Consider the following 22,879-nt stretch of genomic DNA (forward strand, 5'->3'; position numbering starts at 1 on the left):
TGAAACACCGACCCTCCTGCTCCTCGGCTGCTGCCTGAGCTGCTGTGCGTTTCTGATTCTGATCTCCAGCATCTGCAGTCCTCACTTTCTCCTTTCCCCCCCTCCCTGAGCCCCTCGTGGTGGCAGGTGGGCTGTTTCTCCACGGGAGGCCAGGGGTGTTGACCCAGAGATGGCGAAGGGTCCCATGCAGGTGGCAGGGCAGCAGGGAGCCTGAGGGTGTTGCAGGGGCCTCAGTGAGCTGCTTTGTTGGGGGCACGTGCTGGGCGAGTGAAGGGAGGAGTTCAAAATGGAGCATAGGGTCCCAGTCAAGTGACTCCCTCCATCCTGGGCTGCGCTCTGAGTTTTGTGAGGGCTGTTGGAGTTCCCTGCTGTAAGAATGGGCAGAACGGCTAGTGGCTACTGGGTAAAGGTCAGGACGACCCCTCCCCTCCCCTTCCCAAGTGTAGGGAGGGGGAACACCAGCAGGACAAAACCTTGCAATGTAAGCCCTCATGTTTACTGGGAACTAGGACTGGAGGTTGAAATTGCATCAGCTGCCGCAGTATAATAGGCCATTCTTTCGAAAGGGTGAATGTTTGTTTGGGATAAGGATTGCAGGATGAAGAGTGATCCTACTCACTTCCTCCCCTTGTTATTATTTTGCTCACTAAATTAGGTCACATTTCCTCCACCATGTCGCAGCTAAATTTAAAAAGAAAACACTGACCAGGGGTCATTGTGCTCTGGAAAGCTCATCAGGAAGATTTTGACCAGTAGCCCTGAGTTTTATTTTCTCCTTTATCTTTGTGGCAAGAGTGGAAGCTCTCTTCCTCCAACAGGTGACAGGGTCATCGAGGTGGAGTTAGGGAATGTATTGGCTGCAGGTGTGTGTGTGTGTGTGTGTGTGTGTGTGTGTGTGTGTGTGTGTGTGTGTGTGTGTCTGTGTGTGTGTGTGTGTGTGTGTGTGCGTGTGTATATGTGTGTGTGTGTGTGTGTGTGTGTCTGTGTGTGTGTGTGTGTGCGTGTGTATATGTGTGTGTGTGTGTCTGTGTGTGTGTGTCTGTGTGTGTGTGTGTGTGCGTGTGTATATGTGTGTGTGTGTGTGTGTCTGTGTGTGTGTGTGTGTGCGTGTGTATATGTGTGTGTGTGTGTCTGTGTGTCTGTGTGTGTCTGTCTGTGTGTGTGTGTGTGCGTGTGTATATGTGTGTGTGTGTGTGTGTGTGTCTGTGTGTGTCTGTCTGTGTGTGTGTGTGTGTGTGTGTGTGTGAGTGTGAGTGTCTGTGTGTCTGTGTGTGTGTGTGTGTGTGTGTGTGTGTGTGTATAGCAGCCAGGAGAGATAAATAGATAAATGGTATATAGACAGGTAGATAGATAGCTAGATGATAAATAGGCAGATAGATGATAAAAAGACAGATGGACAGATAGATGGGAAATAAACAGATAAATAAAGATAGATAGATAGATGATAAATAGACAGATAGATAGATAGACAGATAGATATATAGATAGATAGATGATAAAAAGAGAGATAAATAGATGGTAAATAGATAGACATAGATAGATAGTAAGATAAATGATAGACAGATTGATAGTGTGATAAATACATAGGTAGATAGATAGAAAGATCGCTCGATTAGATAGATAAATAGATCATGAGATAGATAAATGATAAACAGGTGGGGAGATAGATAGTGTGATTCAATACATAGGTAGGTAGATAGATAGATGGACAGTCAGACAGATGGTGATATAGACAGAGAGATATAAAGATAAATAGATGCAAACAGTTGGCCGTAGAGACAGAGTGATGTAGTTACTTGCATGATAGAAACTAGATAATAGTGACAGTAATCTGAATGATAGAAATAGACAGATAGAGAGTCAGATTAATAGATACATAGATCAATAGATAGAGTGATGAATAGATGGAAAGCTAGATAAAGAGATACACAGTTAAGTAGCAAGATAGAGTGATGTAGTTAATTACCTGATAACAACCAGGTTCATGTGACACGAGGTCAGATCATAACAGAATGTCCCACCACAGCAGTGAATCGAGCTAACAATAATACAGGGGTGGGCAGGTAGACTAATGGACATGCATACTGAGCCGTGCATTGTAGTGTGTATTACAGGCTGGCAGAAATCCAGATACTGAGCAACAGCAATGACGGTACTGTCCTGATCTGTATTCCAGACCCGTATGCTGCTCCATGTACTGGGATACCTGAGTGTCAGCATTCAGCTGGGGGGTGGGAGAGAGCACCACCGGTCTATGTGTCACCCGGGGCTCTGTTGGTAATGTGCCGACCGTCAATCACCAGGTGTTGGGCTCCTCTCAGATCAGATCAGAAACTGCAGATGGAATTTAACCCAGTGCAAGTCTGACACTTTGGGAGATCGAATGTTAAGGAAAAGTACGCAGTTAGACTCAAGTACAGAGGGATTTTGAGGGTTCCAGTCCATAGCCTCTCTGAAAGTGGCCACGCGAGGCGATAGGGTGGGAGGGAAGGCCTAAGGCACACTTACCTTGATTGGTCGGGGAATTGAGTATAAGTGTCTGGAAGTCATGTTGCAGCTTTATAAGACTTGGTTCTGGATCAGTGGTGCTGGAAGAGCACAGCAGTTCAGGCAGCATCCAAAGTGCAGCGAAATCAACATTTCGGGCAAAAGCCCTTTATTCCTGATGAAGGATTTTTGCCCGAAACGTCGATTTCGCTGCTCCTTGGATGCTGCCTGAACTGCTGTGCTCTTCCAGCACCACTGATCCAGAACCTGGTTTCCAGCATCTGCAGTCATTGTTTTTAACCTTTCTAAGACTTGGGTCAGGCCCCACTTGGAGTACTGTGTTCAATTCTGGTCACCGCATTGCAGGAAGGATGTGGAGGGCTTTGGAGAGGGTGCAGAAGAGGTTTCCCAGGATGTTGCCAGGATTAGAGGGGGTGAGCTACAGGGAGAGGCTGGGAAAAAAAAAACTCAGGTTGTTTCTCTCTGGAGTGGCGGAGGCTGACGGGAGACTTGATAGAAGCCGATAAAATGATGAGGTGCACAGATAGGGTTGACGGTCCGAATCTTTTCCCCCAGCGTTGAAATATCGGAAACGAGCGGGCGTGCATTCACGGTGCGAGGGGAAAAGTTCAAAAGAGATGTGAGGGGCATGTTATTTACACGGGGAGTGAGAGGGGCCGCTGGGGGGAAGAGGCAGATAGCACAGGGGTTTTTAAGGGGCTTTTCGCAAGGACTGGAAAGGGGTATGGACCAGAGGCAGAAAGGGTCAGTTTAATTTGGAGTCACGTTGGGCACAACATCGTGGGCTGCAGGGCCTGTTCCTGCGCTGTACTGTTCAAAGTTCTCAATCTCACGCCCGGGGCTGAGTATGGAATCCCAGGGCCCAGTCTCGGAGTGGAGGGGGAAAGGAGGCGACTCTTGAGTACTGAGATGAGGAGGAATGTCTTCAGCCAGAGGGTGGGGACTCTGTAGTACTCATGACTGCAGAGGGCCGGGGAGGCCAGGTCACTGAGTGTTCAACCCAGAGATGGACAAGGTCTTGAGATCCAAGGTTAGGGGGAGAAAGCGGGAGAATGGGGTTGAGAAACGCGTGACCGAACGGTGGGGGAGACCCGGTGGGTCTAATGGCTTAATTCAGCTCTGATAGCTTCTGGTGTCCTGTAGCACCGTTGGGGGGCAGTGTTCAGATTTCCAAAACATCGAGAGGAAGCTTCAAGAGGGGCCCCTGCAGCTCACACTGAATGTGTCAGCACAACTTGAAATGTGTACCCAGGCCTGCCCTGGGTAAGAGCTTCTCTGGAACAGTCCAGCCTCCGATTCTCCAGTGAGCGTGGGTAGGGATAGTGAGTGCACGTGAGGGAATCACAGGGATCCTGAGGTTACCAACTGGAAGGGTGGGTGGGTGAACTGTTAATGATACAGACTTGTCAGCTTATCACTCGGGGTAGGCAGGAATCACACAGGCAGACCTCCAACGCTCCCTAACCCCAGGATGACCCAGGCTGCGTCATGACCCAGCGAAGTTGCTTTGTGCAGTGGTAGTCATTTGGCAGTGTGCAGGAAACGTAAACAAAGCGAATTAAATAGGACAAAGTTCCAAATCACACAGCACGCAGGTTATAGTCCGACAGGTTTATTTGGAAGCACTAGCTATCGAAGGGGGTTGTAGACTATCTTGATGAAGGAGCGTCGCTCCGAAAGCTAGTGCTTCCAAATAAACCTGTTGGACTATAACCTGGTTCTGTGTGATTTGTAACTTTGTCCACCCCAGTCCGACACCGGCTCCTCCAGGTTAAACAGGAGGGAGGGAGGAGCCGGCTAACTTTGGTCGGGTCGGAATTCCGGAAGGTGCTGCTAGGAACAAATGCAAAGGGAAATGTTGAAAGGAGTCATTCAGAATGCAAACTCCACCTCACCAAACCACAATGGCCAGAAACATCCATCCACCATGGGGCGTGGGGAGTGTAGTCATCCACCACGGGGCATGGGGAGTGTGCCCATCCACCATGGGGCATGGGGAGTGTGGTCATCCACCACGGGGCATGGGGAGTGTGCCCATCCACCACGGGGCATGGGGAGTGTGGTCATCCACCACGGGGCATGGGGAGTGTGGCCATCCACCATGGGGCATTGGGAGAGTGGTCATCCCCCATGGGGCCTGGGGAGTGTGGCCATCCACCACGGGGCATGGGGAGTGTGGTCATCCACCGCAGGCATGGGGAGTGTGGCCATCTACCGCAGGGTGTGGGGAGTGTGACCATCTACCATGGGGCATGGGGAGTGTGACCATCCACCATGGGGCATGGGGAGTGTGACCATTCACCACGGGGCATGGGGAGTGTGACCATCCACCACGGGGCATGGGGAGTGTGCCCATCCACCACAGGCATGGGGAGTGTGGTCATCTACCACGGGGCATGGGGAGTGTGACCATCCACCACGGGGCATGGGGAGTGTGGCCATCCACCGCGGGGCATGGGGAGTGTGGTCATCCGCCATGAGGCATGGGGAGTGTGGCCATCCACCATGAGGCATGGGGAGTGTGGCCATCCACCATGGGGCATGGGGAGTGTGGTCATCCACCATGAGGCATGGGGAGAGTGGTCATCCACCATGAGGCATGGGGAGTGTGGCCATCCACCATGGGGCATGGGGAGTGTGGCCATCCGCCATGGGGCATGGGGAGTGTGGCCATCCACCATGAGGCATGGGGAGAGTGGTCATCCACCATGAGGCATGGGGAGTGTGGTCATCCACCACGGGGCATGGGGAGTGTGGCCATCCGCCATTGGGCATGGGGAGTGTGGCCATCCACCATGGGGCATTGGGAGAGTGGTCATCCACCACGGGGCATGGGGAGTGTGGCCATCCGCCATTGGGCATGGGGAGTGTGGCCATCCACCATGGGGCATTGGGAGAGTGGTCATCCACCACGGGGCATGGGGAGTGTGGCCATCCACCACGGGGCATGGGGAGTGTGGTCATCCACCACGGGGCATGGGGAGTGTCCACCACGGGGCATGGGGAGTGTGGTCATCCACCACGGGGCATGGGGAGTGTGGTCATCCGCCATGGGGCATGGGGAGTGTGGTCATCCACCACGGGGCATGGGGAGTGTGACCATCCAACACGGGGCATGGGGAGTGTGACCAACCAACACGGGGCATGGGGAGTGTGGTCATTCACCACAGGGCATGGGGAGTGTGGCCATCAGCCCCGGGCATGGGGAGTGTGACCATCCACCATGGGGCATGGGGAGTGTGGTCATCCACCATGGGGCATGGGGAGTGTGGTCATCCACCACGGGGCATGGGGAGTGTGGTCATCCACCACGGGGCATGGGGAGTGTGGTCATCCACCATGGAGCATGGGGAGTGTGGTCATCCACCATGGGGCATGGGGAGTGTGGTCATCCACCGTGGGGAGTGTGGTCATCCGCCATGGGGCATGGGGAGTGTGACCATCCACCATGGGGCATGGGGAGTGTGGCCATCCACCGCGGGGCATGGGGAACTAAGGCCAGCGCTGAGATTCGAAGGGCAGGTCTTGGGTTTTGCAGGAATATGCTCAAGATCTGGGCTGTCTTAGACACCAGGCAAAGGACCAGCCGCACAAAAGGTCTGGGAAGGCTGTGGAAAAATCCTCACAAGGGTCGGGTGGGCAGAGAGACAGCCAGCAGGAAACTCACCAAAGCTGACACTTGGGCAGTCTCTGGTAGGTTCCAGCCTGGGTGTTGGACTCAGAGATAGGGTCTTCAGCACCGTGAGGGGCATTCAGTGTCGGTTGGGTGTGATCAGTCCAGTCTGGGTGTGAGTTGGTTTGGGTGTGATCAGTCCAGTCTGGGTGTGAGTTGGTTTGGGTGTGATCAGTCCAGTCTGGATGTGAATTGGTTTGGGTGTGATCAGTCCAGTCTGGGTGTGAGTTGGTTTGGGTGTGATCAGTCCAGTCTGGGTGTGAGTTGGTTTGGGTGTGTTCAGTCCGGTCTGGGTGTGAATTGGTTTGGGTGTGTTCAGTCCAGTCTGGGTGTGAATTGGTTTGAGTGTGATCAGTCCAGTCTGGGTGTGAGTTGGTTTGGGTGTGATCAGTCCAGTCTGGATGTGAATTGGTTTGAGTGTGATCAGTCCAGTCTGGGTGTGAGTTGGTTTGGGTGTGATCAGTCCAGTCTGGATGTGAATTGGTTTGAGTGTGATCAGTCCAGTCTGGGTGTGAGTTGGTTTGGGTGTGATCAGTCCAGTCTGGGTGTGAGTTGGTTTGGGTGTGTTCAGTCCGGTCTGGGTGTGAATTGGTTTGGGTGTGTTCAGTCCGGTCTGGGTGTGAATTGGTTTGAGTGTGATCAGTCCAGTCTGGGTGTGAATTGGTTTGAGTGTGATCAGTCCAGTCTGGGTGTGAGTTGGTTTGGGTGTGATCAGTCCAGTCTGGGTGTGAATTGGTTTGAGTATGATCAGTCCAGTCTGGGTGTGAGTTGGTTTGGGTGTGATCAGTCCAGTCTGGGTGTGAGTTGGTTTGGGTGTGATCAGTCCAGTCTGGGTGTGAGTTGGTTGGGTGTGATCAGTCCAGTCTGGGTGTGAGTTGGTTGGGTGTGATCAGTCCAGTCTGGGTGTGAGTTGGTAAATTCCACAGATGTGCTGAATAAGGCGTTGGCCTTCTTGGGTCAGTGCATTGAGTACAGGAGATGGGTGGTCATTTTGCTACTGTACAGAAGGTTGGTCAAGCCACTTTTGGAATACTGCATTCAGGCTGGAGTCCCTGTGCTACAGGAAGGATGTGGTGAAAGTTGAAAGGATTCAGAAAAGATTTACAAGGATGTTGCCAGGGTTGGAGGATCTGAGCTACAGGGAGAGGCTGAACAGGCTGGGGCTGTTTTCCCTGGAGCGTTGGAGGCTGAGGGGTGACCTTATAGAGGTTTATAAAATCATGAGGGGCTTGGATAGGGTAAATGATCTGTTGGACTATAACCTGGTGTTGTGTGATTTTTAACCGTGAATAGGCAATGTCTTTTTCCCAGGGTAGTGGAGTCCAAACTGAGAAAGCATAGGTTTAGGGTGAGAGGGGAAAAGGGACCAAGGGGCAACGTTTTCACACAGAGGGTGGTACGTGTATGGAATGAGCTGCCAGAGGAAGTGGTGGAGGCTGGTACAATTGCAACATTTAAGAGGCATTTGGATGGGTATATGAATAGGAAGGGTTTGGAGGGATATGGGCCAGGTGCTGGAAGGTGGGACTAGATTGGGTTGGGATATCTGGTCAGCATGGACGGGTTGGGCCGAAGGGTCTGGGTCTATGTTGAATAGCTCTATGACTCGATGAGTGTTTCTCTCTTGGGTTACTGATGCTCCTGTTCTTTAAGAACACCCACTGACATACTCCCATCTCCCCATCTTTAGGTTTGAGATGTCTGAACGGTGTAAATCCTTGTGGCAACGGAGGGAGTTGCCAATCACTCAGTAACGGAACCGCAACTTGTCTGTAAGTAAGAAAGTGGCTTAATTTGATCACTGCTAAGGGGGCAAGTAATCAATTAAACAGCCATAGTCTCAGGTTAAACTCAACACCTCAAGCTCCCGAAGGGCTTGGTATAACTGTATATTACAGATCAATCATGTTATAATAGACCCTCTCCCTGTTTTGAAATTTATACCGGCATTTTTGCATATTGAAATGCATTATTTATTTCCTCCCTCGTTCATTCTTAAAACACCTTGTAATCAGCTCCACCTTGACCCCTCAAACCACATCATGGTTAGAGTGTGACATGGTTATGTAAATAATTCCAGTAAACCAAGAGGGTTAAAAAGAGGGGAAACTGATTTATCCTCCCCACCTATCCATGACACAATGATTTATTATGATTAATCTGGGACAGCAGTCTTTAACTGAAGGCGCATTTCCAGGAACAGGGAGGTTTATCGATATTCTTGAGATTAAAGACGTCGAGACAGAAACTGGGAGAGGGGCAGTAAGTCTTTCAGAATGACTGTTACAAATCCACCATTCTTCTTTCTGAAAAAGGAGTCTGTTTGTGTTTTCCTGTGTCCGGCTTCATTGTACTGCAAACTGGATGGTCAACAGATGAGAGTACCAACCCAAAACTTCCAGCAAGAGGGAAACACAGGGAGACTCGGATTTCAGGGGAAAACAGAGGGCGACCGGGAATTCCGGGAAACAGAGGGAGACTGGGATTTCAGGGGAAAGCACAGGGAGACTGGGATTTCAGGGAATACAGAGGGAGACTGGGATTTCAGGGAAAATAGAGAGAGACTGGGATTTCAGGGGAAATACAGGGAGACTGGGATTTCAGGGGAAAAAGAGGGGGACTGGAATTTCAGGGGAAATAGAGGGAGATCGGGATTTCAGGGGAACCAGAGGAAGACTGGGATTTCAGGGAATACGGCGGGACACTAGGATTTCAGGGAAAACAAAGGAAGACCGGGATTTTAGGGGAAACAGAGGGGGACTGGAATTTCAGGGGAATCAGAGGGAGATCGGGATTTCAGGGGAAACAGCTGGAAATAGCGATCCCAGGGAAACAGCTGCAATGCCGATCTCCGGTTAATATCCTGAAACAGCAACCAGGGAAACAGCTGGAAATAGATATTCCGGAGAACTAGCTGGGATGGCCATCCCACGGAAACAGGTGGGAGGGAGACCATGGGGCGCGGGATCTTCCACGTGGAGTTGATGAGGGCCGGGGTCCTGGGTCCGGTAACGGGAGAGTGGGATCGGTGAGGGGGTGACAGGAGGGCAGCCCCCTGACTGTGTGGGTTCGAACGGTGCTGGAAATGAAAGAACTGTCACTGAAGACTTTCCCCTTTTGCAATCGTCAGCACAAACGTAGGAATCCCACGTTCCGGAATGGCACATCCATCTACACCCGTGGGAGGGGAGGGTGCTGATTGGTTGGCATTGCCTTGGAGGGAGTCAGCACTCCTCAAGCCGGCGGGAGTGACCTCCCGTTGACCCTGGGAATGTGGTGATTGATGCCTGCAGGATGACAAATCGCAAAGTGGAAAAGTTTGCAGGGTTAGGGAGTAAACCGGGATCGGGGTGGGGGGAGGTGTTGGGAGGGGTGCAGGATGGGCTGTGACTAATGTAGAAAGCTCTCTCAAAGGGCTAGCACCAGCGTGATGGTCCGAATGGCTGCATGATACTGTACTCCTGTTGGATAATGTGGGTAAGGGGCTGAGGTGAGTGAAATGGGGTGCCGTGTGCAGCCAAACAGCCCAGGCAGGAGGTGGGCTGGGGGAGGGACCGGGGAGGGAGCTGGGATTGCCAGAGTGCGGGCGTGGTGGATGGCAGAAGTCCCCCCCCAGCTCTCCGCCCCCAGCCTCGGACGCAATGTTTCTGCTGCGTGGTAGCGCAGTCCTCACTTTGAACAGCCCCCTCACACTGCGGCCGGCCGACATAAATCCAACAGGCCCCATCGAAACTGGCACCTGTCCTCTCAGTCAGATCATAAACACGGGGCATCTGACCATCAACACTGAGCTCCGGACTGACAGTGGTTGCTGGGTGACCGGAAGTGACCCCTGCTAGTCGCATTTCCCTGTGTCCTGTAATAATCTCTGCATCGCCCTATAGAGATGTACAGCTCATCCAGATATCACAACCCAATCTAGTCCCACCTGCCAGCACCCGGCCCATATCCCTCCAAACCCTTCCTATTCATATACCCATCCAGATGCCTCTTAGATGTTGTAATTGTACCAGCCTCCACCACTTCCTCTGGCAGCTCATTCCACACACGTACCACCCTCTGTGCGAAAACATTGCCCTTTGGGTGACTTTTAAATCTTGCCCCCTGCACCTTAAACCTATGCCCTCTAGTTTTGGGCTCCCCTATCCCGGGAAAAAGACCTTGTCTATTCACCTTATCCAAACCCCTCATGTTTTTACAAACCCCTCAGCCCCCAATGCTCCAGGGCAAACAGCCCCAGCCTAATTCAGCCTCTCCCTGTAGCTCCAACTCTCAAACCCTGACAACATCCTTGCGAATCATTTCAGAACCCTTTCAAGCTTCTCAACCTCCTTCCTGTAGCTGGGAGACCAGAGCTGAACACAGTATTCCAACAGTGGCCTGACCAAAGGCAATGTTATTCATTTCGCTACTGACAGGGTCCCGAAACAATCCCTCTCCTGTCATGATTTCTGTCAGTTTTAACCACCTGAATCCTGTCATGATTTCTGTCAGTTTTAATCACCTGAATCCTGTCATGATTTCTGTCAGTTTAACCACCTGAACCCTGTCGTGATTTCTATCAGTTTAACCACCTGAATCCTGTCATGATTTCTGTCAGTTTAACCACCTGAATCCTGTCATGATTTCTGTCAGTTTTAACCACCTGAATCCTGTCATGAGTCCTGTCCTGCAAAACACCCTGTGATTTCAAGAGCTTAATATTGGAGTGGGACACAGCGGAGATCTCTACCTGGAGATCATCGTTCTTACAGATGTGCCTGAGCAGACACTCCAGGCTTCCCAATAACGTCTCGTCTGAGAGGGGGCTTCGTGAGACCGAGCAGCACTCCCTCGGTAACGCAGTGGAGAGGCTGCCTTCATTTAAGCTTTTACAAAAGGGGCTTCAACTTGGAGAGATTTTTGGTGAATTGTAGGATGGTTAGAGCACAGAAGGCACCATAATCATTCGTCCTGTCTCGGGTAATGACCGTTTAAAGCTGAAACGAACCCTGCCCCTGCCATAACCTCAGGCCGTGGATTCTAAATCCTGACCACAGTGGATAGAAAAAGTTTTGTCGTTGGTTCTTTTACCCGCGTGCTTTAACTCTGTGCCATCCAGTGCTCATTCCTTGTGCCAACGTTCCCTCTAGCTGCTTTGATTATTTTGCCTTTTCCCCTTTGTAAATCCAAATTTCTTTAATCTGCCCACAACTACAGGGAGCTGTGAACACAGCCCAGCCCATGAGGCAAGCCAGCAGTCCATCCATTCACTCCACCTACACTTCCCTCTGCCTTGGGAAAGCAGACAATTTCATTAAAGGCCCCTCCTGCACACCCCCAGCTACAACATCTTCCACCTGGCAGATTCAGGAACAGCTTTTCCCCGCTGTTCTTAGAACGATTAGGTTAGATCCCCTACAGTGTGGAAACAGGCCCTTCGGCCCAACAAGCCCACACCGACCCTCCGTAGGGTAACCCACCCAGACCCATTCCCCTCTGACTGATGCACCTCACACAGCAGACAGTTTACCACGGCCAATTCGCCCTGACCCGCACATCTTTGTGACTGTGGGAGGAAACCCACGCAGACACGGTGGGGAAGAATGTGCAAACTCCGCACAGCCATCGACCGAGGCTGGAATCGAACCTGGGTCCCTGGTGCTGTGAGGCAGTGGCGCTAACCCCTGAGACACCATGCTGCCCTCTCAAATGGGCACTTTGTCTACAGCCGTAGCATCGTATCCCTCACTCTATCGCCCTGATATGCTTTGTACAGTACTGACCGTGAAACAAATCTTTTCACTATACCCCGTGACAGGAATAAATTAAATCAAATCGAAACGTCCATGTTTAGACATAGGGGCAGGGATGTCACCTGGGCATTGGGGCTGATACCTATTTTCTGGGTTTTGTGATGTTGCATTCCCTCCCCCACCCAGAGGATGATTGACCCACACTTCCACCCCCACCTCCACCCACCTCTCGATCACCTCCCTTGTAGCTGTGGGTCTGCTGTTTTCGGCTCTGTTGTGTTGAGCAGGCTGTTTCCTCCTGCTCATTCCTTGTGGCTGGAATGTCGACTCTCCTGCTCCTCGGATGCTGCCTGACCCTCTGTCCTTCCCCAGCACCGTGCACGTTTTGACCCAGTTTTTTTTCCCTTGTTGCCCTGGAGTCCAGACGATGCGTAAAGTGTCTGTAATTGTGCATTGTGGCCTTTATGACGACGGTGAACTTTGCCCTTAGGGGCTGAAACGGACTCTTTTCTGTCGTCGTGATACCTTTTAAAAGGGGCAGTGACCCGTGCGCAAACTCTATACGGGTATCTCCCCGTATCCAGGGGCAATACGTTCCAAGACCTATCACAGACGCACAAAACCGCAGATATGAGTGAGTCCTATCATTTAAATGCGAAATGTATCTCCCCGGCAGCCCCCTGGAATTAGTTCTGGAATGTTCCGTGTACAATTTTCAGGCTGCGGCTAACCACGGATAACTGAAACCATGGATTCAGATCCCGAGGATACCAGGGTTTATTTTATGCAGTGAGAGTCATAGAGATGTACAGCACAGAAACAGACCCTTCGGTCCAACCCATCCATGCCGACCTGATATCCCAACCCAATCTAGTCCCACCTGCCAGCACCCGGCCCATATCCCTCCAAACCCTTCCTATTCATATACCCATCCAGATGCCTCTTAAATGTTGCAATTGTACCAGCCTCCACCACTTCCTCTGGCAGCTCATTCCATACACGTACCACCCTCTGTGTGAAAAAGTTGCCCCTTAGGTCTCTTTTATATCTTTCCCCTCTCACCCTAACCCTATGCCCTCTAGTTCTGGACTTCCCCACCCCAGGGAAGAAACTTTGTCTATTTATCCTATCCATGACCCTTATAATTTTGTAAACCTCTATAAGGTCACCCCTCAGCCTCCAACGCTCCAGGGAAAACAGTCCCAGCCTGTTCAGCCTCTCCCTACAGCTCAAATCCTCCAACCCCGGCAACATCGTTGTAAATATTTTCTGAACCCTTTCAAGTTTCACAACATCTTTCCGATAGGAGGGAGACCAGGATTGCACACAATATTCCAACAGTGGCCTAACCAATGTCCTGTACAGCCGCATCATGTACCTCCCAACTCATTCTGGGCACCTCGCGGTCACGTTCCTCCCCCTGTGCACCGTTCACGTGGCGATTGATGCATTACGCCGCGGAGATTAATCTGTATTTTTTTTTTATTTTTGGTTTGGAAAAACCCGCAGCTGCGTGCCACCCTACATCGGTGACCTGTGCCAGTTTGTGGACCCCTGCTCCGGCAACCGGTGTCTGCACGGCGCCGCCTGTCACACCCGCGCCCGCAACGGCTCTCTCTCCGCCTTCTGCTCCTGCCCTCCCGGCTACGCGGGCCGGCGGTGCGAGAGGAGCGCGGTGAACCGCGCCTGCCTGACCAACCCGTGCCTGAACCGGGGGACCTGTGAGCCGGCCTCTGCCTCCCAGTACCGATGCCGGTGTCTGCATGGCTGGACCGGTAAGGCTCCGGCGTTGGGTTGTCACCCACGTTTGGGATAGGGTTTTCGTGCAGTGCCACAGGGCAGGGTCAGGACCATCCCCTCACCGCGCGCCGCCTCCCCAAGTCCATCAGCCGCGGAGTAACAGACTGACGGTGAGGGGGGGAGGGGAAGCGCTGCCCAATGTCGGGGTGCTGGGTGGGGTGGAGGGGGAGTGGAGTGGGACGGGGGAGTGAAATCTCAATCACGGTGCTACTGCGGCGCGTGGGCCTTGGTGGGGTGGGCATACTGCTGGCCTTCGGTAACGGGTTGTGGCAAAATCCCCCGCACACCCTCCCCCAACACCACCCCCCCCGGTTCCATCAGGATGGGGATAACGTTCTGACAGTGTGTGACACCCACACACACACCTCCCTCCCCCACCCCTAGGGTCTGGGGGGAGGGTGGGTGACGGTGTAGATTCCGGACGCAGTGACCCGGTTGGAACGTCAACCATGTTGTCCTCCACGCTCCGTTGTGGGATTGTCGGAAAAGACTGTCTGGCTCACCGGTGGGAGGAGGTACCCGCTGTCTTTGGCCAGTCTGACCTCCACGTGACTCCAGGCCTCCTGTGGTGACCTCGGTCAGGCCTTGACCACCTGGTTCGGGCCTTACGAAAAGGCCCCGTTGGCCCAGGACGGAATTGGGGCTGGAATCCGTCCGAGGCCCTCCTCACGTTCCGAGTGTCCTCCAGAAGCGCTTATTCCTGTCAGTCACACCCTGTGCGTTACCATGGGGACAGCTCCCTGTCAGTCTCACCCTGTGTGTTACCGTGGGGATAGGGACAGCTCCCTGTCAGTCTCACCCTGTGTGTTACCGTGGGGATAGGGACAGCTCCCTGTCAGTCTCACCCTGTGCGTTACCGTGGGGACAGCTCCCTGTCAGTCTCACCCTGTGTGTTACCGTGGGGATAGGGACAGCTCCCTGTCAGTCTCACCCTGTGCGTTACCGTGGGGACAGCTCCCTGTCAGTCTCACCCTGTGTGTTACCGTGGGGATAGGGACAGCTCCCTGTCAGTCTCACCCTGTGCGTTACCATGGGACAGCTCCCTGTCAGCCTCACCCTGTGTGTTGCCGCGGTGACAGGGACAGCTCCCTATCAGTCTCACCCTGTGTGTTACCATGGGGACAGCTCCCTGTCAGTCTCACCCTGTGTGTTATTGTGGGGACAGCTCCCTGTCAGTCTCACCCTGTGCGTTACCATGGGGACAGCTCCCTGTCAGTCTCACCCTGTGTGTTATTGTGGGGACAGCTCCCTGTCAGTCTCACCCTGTGTGTTACCGTGGGGACAGCTCCCTGTCAGTCTCACCCTGTGTGTTACTGTGGGGACAGCTCCCTGTCAGTCTCACCCTGTGCGTTACCGGGGACAGCTCCCTGTCAGTCACACCCTGTGCGTTACCGTGGGGACAGCTCCCTGTCAGCCTCACCCTGTGTGTTGCCGCGGTGACAGGGACAGCTCCCTATCAGTCTCACCCTGTGCGTTACCATGGGGACAGCTCCCTGTCAGTCTCACCCTGTGTGTTATTGTGGGGACAGCTCCCTGTCAGTCTCACCCTGTGCGTTACCATGGGGACAGCTCCCTGTCAGTCTCACCCTGTGTGTTATTGTGGGGACAGCTCCCTGTCAGTCTCACCCTGTGTGTTACCGTGGGGACAGCTCCCTGTCAGTCTCATCCTGTGTGTTACTGTGGGGACAGCTCCCTGTCAGTCTCACCCTGTGCGTTACCGGGGACAGCTCCCTGTCAGTCACACCCTGTGCGTTACCGTGGGGACAGCTCCCTGTCAGCCTCACCCTGTGTGTTGCCGCGGTGACAGGGACAGCTCCCTATCAGTCTCACCCTGTGCGTTACCATGGGGACAGCTCCCTGTCAGTCTCACCCTGTGTGTTATTGTGGGGACAGCTCCCTGTCAGTCTCACCCTGTGCGTTACCATGGGGACAGCTCCCTGTCAGTCTCACCCTGTGTGTTATTGTGGGGACAGCTCCCTGTCAGTCTCACCCTGTGTGTTACCGTGGGGACAGCTCCCTGTCAGTCTCACCCTGTGTGTTACTGTGGGGACAGCTCCCTGTCAGTCTCACCCTGTGCGTTACCGGGGACAGCTCCCTGTCAGTCACACCCTGTGCGTTACCGTGGGGACAGCTCCCTGTCAGCCTCACCCTGTGTGTTGCCGCGGTGACAGGGACAGCTCCCTATCAGTCTCACCCTGTGCGTTACCATGGGGACAGCTCCCTGTCAGTCTCACCCTGTGTGTTATTGTGGGGACAGCTCCCTGTCAGTCTCACCCTGTGTGTTACCATGGGGACAGCTCCCTGTCAGTCTCACCCTGTGTGTTATTGTGGGGACAGCTCCCTGTCAGTCTCACCCTGTGTGTTACTGTGGGGACAGCTCCCTGTCAGTCTCACCCTGTGCGTTACCGGGGACAGCTCCCTGTCAGTCACACCCTGTGCGTTACCGTGGGGACAGCTCCCTGTCAGCCTCACCCTGTGTGTTACTGTGGGGACAGCTCCCTGTCAGTCTCACCCTGTGTGTTATTGTGGGGACAGCTCCCTGTCAGTCTCACCCTGTGTGTTACCGTGGGGACAGCTCCCTGTCAGTCTCACCCTGTGTGTTACCGTGGGGACAGCTCCCTGTCAGTCACACCCTGTGCGTTACCGTGGGGACAGCTCCCTGTCAGTCACACCCTGTGCGTTACCGTGGGGACAGCTCCCTGTCAGTCACACCCTGTGCGTTACCATGGGGACAGCTCCCTGTCAGTCACATGTTGTGTGTTACTGTAGAGACTGTGGATGCTTGTGGGTCCGGAGCCAATCAAGTGGGGGCTGCTTTCTCCTGGATGGTGTTGAGCTTCTCGAGTGTTGTTGGGGCTGCCCCCCATCCAGGGCAAGTGGGGAGTATTCCATCCCACTCCCCTGAGTCGTGCCTTGGAGATGGTGGACAGGCCTTGGGGGAGTCAGGGGTGGGGTACTCACCGCAGTATTCCCAGCCTCTGACCTGCTCTTGTAGCCCCTGGGCCCATGTCAGGGGGCAATGTGGGGAGTCCAGCTGAGTGTGTGGTCAATGGTAGCCCCCAGGATGTTGATAGTGGAGGAGGGGGTGTTCAGTGAGGGGGAGGGAGAGGTGGAGAGGGACGGAGGGAGAGGGAGGGAGAGACAGATGGAGAGAGAGGGAGTTAGGGAGAAAGAGAAATGGAGAGGGACAGGGAGAGATGGAGAGGGAGAGAGAGGGATATATAGAGAGAGAGAAGGAGGAGAGATGGAGAGAGGGATGGAGAGATGGAGAGAGAGAAAGAGGTGAGAGGGAGAGAGAGAAAGGGAGAGGGAGCGAGATGGAGAGGGAGAGAGATGGAGAGGAAGGGTGAGGGAGACATAGAGAGAGCGAGAGGGAGGGAGATATGGAGAGAGAGGGAGGGAGGGAGAGATGGGGAGAGGTAGGAGGAAAGAAAGAAAGAGAGAGCGAGAGAGAGAAAGAAAGAACGAGAGAGGGAGAGAGAGAGAGAGAGAGAGTGGAGGGGGGGAGCGGGGAGCGGAGGTGTTCAGTGCCATCGAAGGTGAAGGGGACGTTGGTTTGATTGTGTTTCTGGCTGCTGGAGGGTGGTGGATGGATGATTGTAAAGGGCCCGAGGTCACTGACATCATCTCCCCCTCCCCTTCCTTCCGCCCCTTCCATTCAGGGCGTCATTGCCAGTTGGCAGATATGTGCAGTGCCAACCCCTGCACCAACGGTGGGAGTTGTACCAGTACTGAGGGGCACTTTACCTGCCGCTGCCCCCCAGGCTTTGAGGGTCAGGTCTGTGAGATCGATGTGGACGAGTGTAGCTCGGGGGATGCCAGACCCTGCCAGAATGGAGCCAGCTGTGTCAATGTGCCCGGCTCGTACAGCTGCACGTGTCCTCCTGGATTCACCGGCGCCAACTGTGAGCTCCCCTCTGCCACCTGCTACCCAACATCCTGCCATAACGGAGGAACGTGCCTCACCCGTCCCGGAGAGATGTACCACTGCGCCTGTCTCCCAGGTACCATCCTCTCCCTCTCCCTCTCCCTCTCTCCCACCCCTCTCTCTCTCTCTCTCCCACCTCTCTCCCTCTCCCTCTCTCTCTCTCCCACCCCTCTCCCTCTCCCTCTCTCTCTCTCCCCACCAACACACCCCCGCCCCCCCGTCCTGGAGCGATGTATCACTGCACCTGTCTCCGAGGTCCTGCTCTCTCTCTCCCTCTCTCCCAGTCCCTCCCCAACTCTCTCTCTATCCCCACCCCACCCCCACCTCTTCCTCTCTCCCTCTCTCCCTCGCCCTGGAGCAATGTATCACTGAGCCTGTCTGGAGAGGGGAGTGTGTGGGTGGGTTTGGGGTAAGGGGAGTGTGTGGGTGGGTCTGGGGGAAGGGGAGTGTGTGGGTGGGTTTGGGGTAAGGGGAGTGTGTGGGTGGGTCTGGGGGAGGGGGAGTGTGTGGGTGGGTCTGGGGGAAGGGGAGTGTGTGGGTGGGTCTGGGGGAAGGGGAGTGTGTGGGTGGGTTTGGGGTAAGGGGAGTGTGTGGGTGGGTCTGGGGGGAGGGGAGTGTGTGGGTGGGTCTGGGGGAGGGGGAGTGTGTGGGTGGGTCTGGGGGAAGGGGAGTGTGTGGGTGGGTCTGGGGGAAGGGGAGTGTGTGGGTGGGTTTGGGGTAAGGGGAGTGTGTGGGTGGGTCTGGGGGTGGGGAGTGTGTGGGTGGGTCTGGGGGAAGGGGAGTGTGTGGGTGGGTCTGGGGGAAGGGGAGTGTGTGGGTGGGTCTGGGGGAGGGGGAGTGTGTGGGTGGGTCTGGGGGAGGGGTAGTGTGTGGGTGGGTCTGGGGGAAGGGGAGTGTGTGGGTGGGTCTGGGGGAAGGGGAGTGTGTGGGTGGGTTTGGGGTAAGGGGAGTGTGTGGGTGGGTCTGGGGGGAGGGGAGTGTGTGGGTGGGTCTGGGGGAAGGGGAGTGTGTGGGTGGGTCTGGGGGAAGGGGAGTGTGTGGGTGGGTCTGGGGGGAGGGGAGTGTGTGGGTGGGTCTGGGGGTGGGGGAGTGTGTGGGTGGGTCTGGGGGTGGGGAGTGTGTGGGTGGGTCTGGGGAGGGGTAGTGTGTGGGTGGGTCTGAGGGGTGGGGAGTGTGTGGGTGGGTCTGAGGGGTCAGGAGTGTGTGGGTGGGTCTGGGGGAAGGGGAGTGTGTGGGTGGGTCTGGGGGAAGGGGAGCGTGTGGGTGGGTCCGGGGGTGTGGGAGTGTGTGGGTGAGTCTGAGGGAGGATTGGGTGCGTGGGTATGGGGGTCGGGGTGTGTGTGTGTGTGGGTGAGTCCGAGGGAGGAGGGTAGAACGTGGGAGTGGATGTTGTTAAAGTGAACAGCCTGTACCATCCACATCAAAACCTCTGCACATCTCAAGGCTGTTTCTCGCGGTGGGTATGGCGGCCAGTCCCCTCAAATGTTCCTTGTTATCAGAGAGAGAGTTTTAATGCGTTCAGAAGCTCTCTCCCTCCACCCGACCTCCTGTCCTGAACGCTGAGGGTGGGTTACAGCACTGAATTGGCAGAGTCACGGATCTAATACCGACTGTTCCTTTGGTATTTAATCCCTGCAGTTTTTGATAACCTGACATCATGGTCTTAGCTCCATGCAAGTATTTGTATTTGGGGTTGGCCGTGGTGGAGATTGTGATAAATCACTGACGATGTAAGACATGGTTGGAAGGTGCTGTGTGTGAGCTGTTTTGTTTGGAGCTGTTTTGTTTAAACATCTCAACAAGAGCGGACTGCGTTGCTGTATTGTCCTGCAATTGCTCTGTTCCAGGAGGGTCCTCCACCACCTATCGTGGGCCGCACGGTGGCACAGTGGTTAGCACTGCTGTCTCACAGCACCAGAGACCCGAGTTCAATTCCCGACTCAGGCGACTGACTGTGTGGAGTTTGCACATTCTCCCCGTGTCTGCGTGGGTTTCCTCCGGGTGCTCCGGTTTCCTCCCACAGTCCAAAGATGTGCAGGTTAGGTGAATTGGCCATGCTAAATTGCCCGTAGTGTTAGGTAAGGGGTAAGTGTAGGGGTATGGGTGGGTTGCGCTTCGGTGGGTCGGTGTGGACTTGTTGGGCCGAAGGACCTGTTTCCACACTGTAAGTAATCTAATCTAATCACAAAGTGTGCAAAACGCAAAGAGAAATCGACAGGAGGACCAAGCAGAGCAGGCAGCGTCCGCTGTGATTGAGATGGGGGGTCAACCTCTTGGAACTGAGGGAAGGTTAAAGATCAGACGGGCTTGGGGAAGGGTGAGGGACAATGAGCTCTGGGTGCACCAGCCACTGAAGGCGGTGGAGAAGGTCAATGGTGCGATGGCCTTCAGAGTGAGAAGGTTCCAGCACAGAGCAGGGATGTGCAGGTGAGACCGCAGCTGGAGTCTTGGCTGCAGGTTTGGCCTGTTTCTCTGAGGAAGGACCTTCTGGTAAAGGTTTCCCCAGACTGATTCCAGGACTGACCTGGGAGCAATGGATTGAATTGGTTAGGACGATATTCCTGATGAAGGGCTTATGCCCGAAACTTCGGTTCTCCTGCCCCTCGGATGACCCAGCACCGCGCTCCTGACTCTGATCTCCAGCATCCGCAGTCTGCACTTTCCCCTGGGACTGTATTCCCCGGCGGTCGGAAAAATGAGGGGCGGGTCTCACAGGAACGAATAAAATTCTAACAGGACCAAACAGGATAAACGCAGGAGTGTCCCCAGGGTGCAGAGAGTTTAAGTATAAACTCCAGACTGAGCTGAGGAGAATTGTCTCCACCAAGGGAGAGGGGAGCCTGGGGGATCCCTCTGCCTCCAAAAGCAACTGAGGCAAAAACGCTGAACGTTTTCAAGAAGGAGTTAGATGGAGCTCTTAAGGTGAACAAAATTATGAGGGGCATGGATAGGATAAACAGACAAGGTCTTTTCCCTGGGGTCTGGGAGTCCAGAATTAGAGGGCATAGGTTTAGGGTGAGAGGGGAAAGATTTAAAAAAGACCAAAGGGGCAATTTTTTCACACAGAGGGTGGTGCGTGTATGGAATGAGTTGCCAGAGGAAGTGGTGGAGGCTGGTACAATTGCAACATTTAAGAGGCATTTGGATGGGTTTATGAATAGGAAGGGTTTGGAGGGATATGGGCCGGGTGGGACTAAAATGGGTTGGGATATCAGGACGGCATGGACAGGTTGGATCGAAGGGTCTGTTTCCGTGCTGTACATCTCTATGACTCTACGGCACGGGGAGGCTGGGGGAACAGGGGATTGAATTGAATGTACCACTACGGCTGTATTTAATGGTGGAGCAGGCCAGAAGGGCCGAATGGCCTGCCTTTGTTCTCACTTTCAGCCCGTTTCCACACGGAGCTAAGTCGCGGGATAACGAAAGGGGAGGTCAGCGACAGGGTGGATGGAGAGAGATGTCTGGAGGCAGGCGAGACAACAGGAAACGTTTGCTGCTCTCCCTGTCCCCTGGGTGCTCTATCTCTCTCTCTCTCTCTCTCTCGCACAGAGACAGTGCGGTCTGATCCCTCGGCCAGGGCCACGTACCGCAGCTCAGGTCTCTGCAGGGTTTCTCAGCTGGCAGTCATGCCTCTGGGCTGCGGCGAGCACATTCAGAGCCAGCTCTCGGAGACACCGTCGGGCTGCACAGCCCACTCTCGCACAGTCAGTGATAACCGCCAGCGATTTCAGGCTGAGTTACTGAAATATTTCAGAGCCAGAGGTTACCTCTCCGTGAGCTGCGGTTCAATGAGATCGCAAACTGTAGTTAATAATGGAAACAGAAAAGGGCTGGAGAGATGCTGCATCAGCTGGGGGCAGAGAAAATGAGTGATAGTTTTACATCCCGTTGTGACTCCTTTCCGGAACCTGGAAGGGGCTGGAAAATGATGAATTTTACGGTATTGCTTGTTTGCGGTGTTGGGGAGAGGGAGTGGTGGAGGCACGCAGGCACGGACGGTGATGTTCCCCACAGAGAAAGACAGAAGGATTGCTAATGGTGGTAGAGGAGCGACAGAGTTGAGAGAGAGGTGTTAATGGCAGAATATGGGTCAGCTCTGCTCAGTGCAAACCCAAGCAGATACAGACATGACACTGAGGGTGAAAGCTCTTCCATCAAAACACAGGACTTTGTTCATGCTCTGAAATTGATGACGCCGATGTTGAATCAAGAAGTCTATCAAGTATCAAAGTGGAAAACAAGGTTCTGTTCCTTGAGTTTGCAATGGGCTTCATTGGAACAATTCAACAGGCCTGGGAGAGAAACGTTGCCCTGACCCCACCACATACAGACGATAGATATCTGACACTGATTTGAGAGAAACAATTCTGCTGAAGATAGTAAATCCAACACCGATCCATTCGGAATGATCCAAGTGACCACTCAATACTGACCCTCTGACAGTGCGGCACTCCCTCAGTACTGACCCTCTGACAGTGCAGAACACCCTCAGTACTGACCCTCTGACAGTGCAGCACTCCCTCAGTACTGACCCTCTGACAGTGCAGCACTCCCTCAGTACTGACCCTCTGACAGTGTGGCTCTCCCTCAGTACTGACCCTCTGACAATGCAGCACTCCCTCAGTACTGATTCTCTGACAGTGCAGCACTCCCTCAGTACTGACCCTCTGACAGTGCAGCACTCCCTCAGTACTGACCCTCTGACAGTGCAGCACTCCCTCAGTACTGACTCTGTGACAGTGCAGCACTCCCTCAGTACTGACCCTGTGACAGTACGGCACTCCCTCAGTACTGACCCTCTGACAGTGCGGCACTCCCTCAGTACTGACCCTCTGACAGTGCGGCACTCCCTCAGTACTGACCCTCTGACAGTGCGGCATTCCCTCAGTACTGACCCTCTGACAGTGCGGCACTCCCTCAGTACTGACCCTCTGACAGTGCGGCACTCCCTCAGTACTGACCCTCTGACAGTGTGGCACTCCCTCAGTACTGACCCTCTGACAGTGTGGCACTCCCTCAGCACTCCCTCAGAACTGCCCCTCTGACAGTGCGGCACTCCCTCAGTACTGACCCTCTGACAGTGCAGCACTCCCTCAGTACTGACCCTCTGACAATGCAGCACTCCCTCAGTACTGATTCTCTGACAGTGCAGCACTCCCTCAGTACTGCCCCTCTGACAGTGTGGCTCTCCCTCAGTACTGACCCTCTGACAATGCAGCACTCCCTCAGTAC

General features: G+C 54.1%; 1 protein-coding gene across 4 annotated transcripts in view; it reads left to right on the forward strand.

Annotated features, from left to right (window-relative positions):
• Positions 1–22,879, forward strand: part of LOC132832710 (neurogenic locus notch homolog protein 1-like) — a 173,168-nt gene that overhangs the window by 19,083 nt on the left and 131,206 nt on the right. For 3 of the 4 annotated variants that reach the window (XM_060850807.1, XM_060850809.1, XM_060850808.1), the window contains exons 2-4: positions 7,872–7,953; positions 13,426–13,691; positions 17,379–17,720. In XM_060850807.1, the coding sequence (XP_060706790.1) occupies positions 7,872–7,953; positions 13,426–13,691; positions 17,379–17,720 (690 nt within the window). The remainder of the gene's footprint in view (positions 1–7,871; positions 7,954–13,425; positions 13,692–17,378; positions 17,721–22,879) is intronic. The other variant, XM_060850810.1, reaches the window with a different exon arrangement.

Source organism: Hemiscyllium ocellatum, chromosome 35 (genome assembly GCF_020745735.1).
Source record: "Hemiscyllium ocellatum isolate sHemOce1 chromosome 35, sHemOce1.pat.X.cur, whole genome shotgun sequence".
Classification (NCBI taxonomy): Eukaryota; Metazoa; Chordata; class Chondrichthyes; order Orectolobiformes; family Hemiscylliidae; genus Hemiscyllium; species Hemiscyllium ocellatum.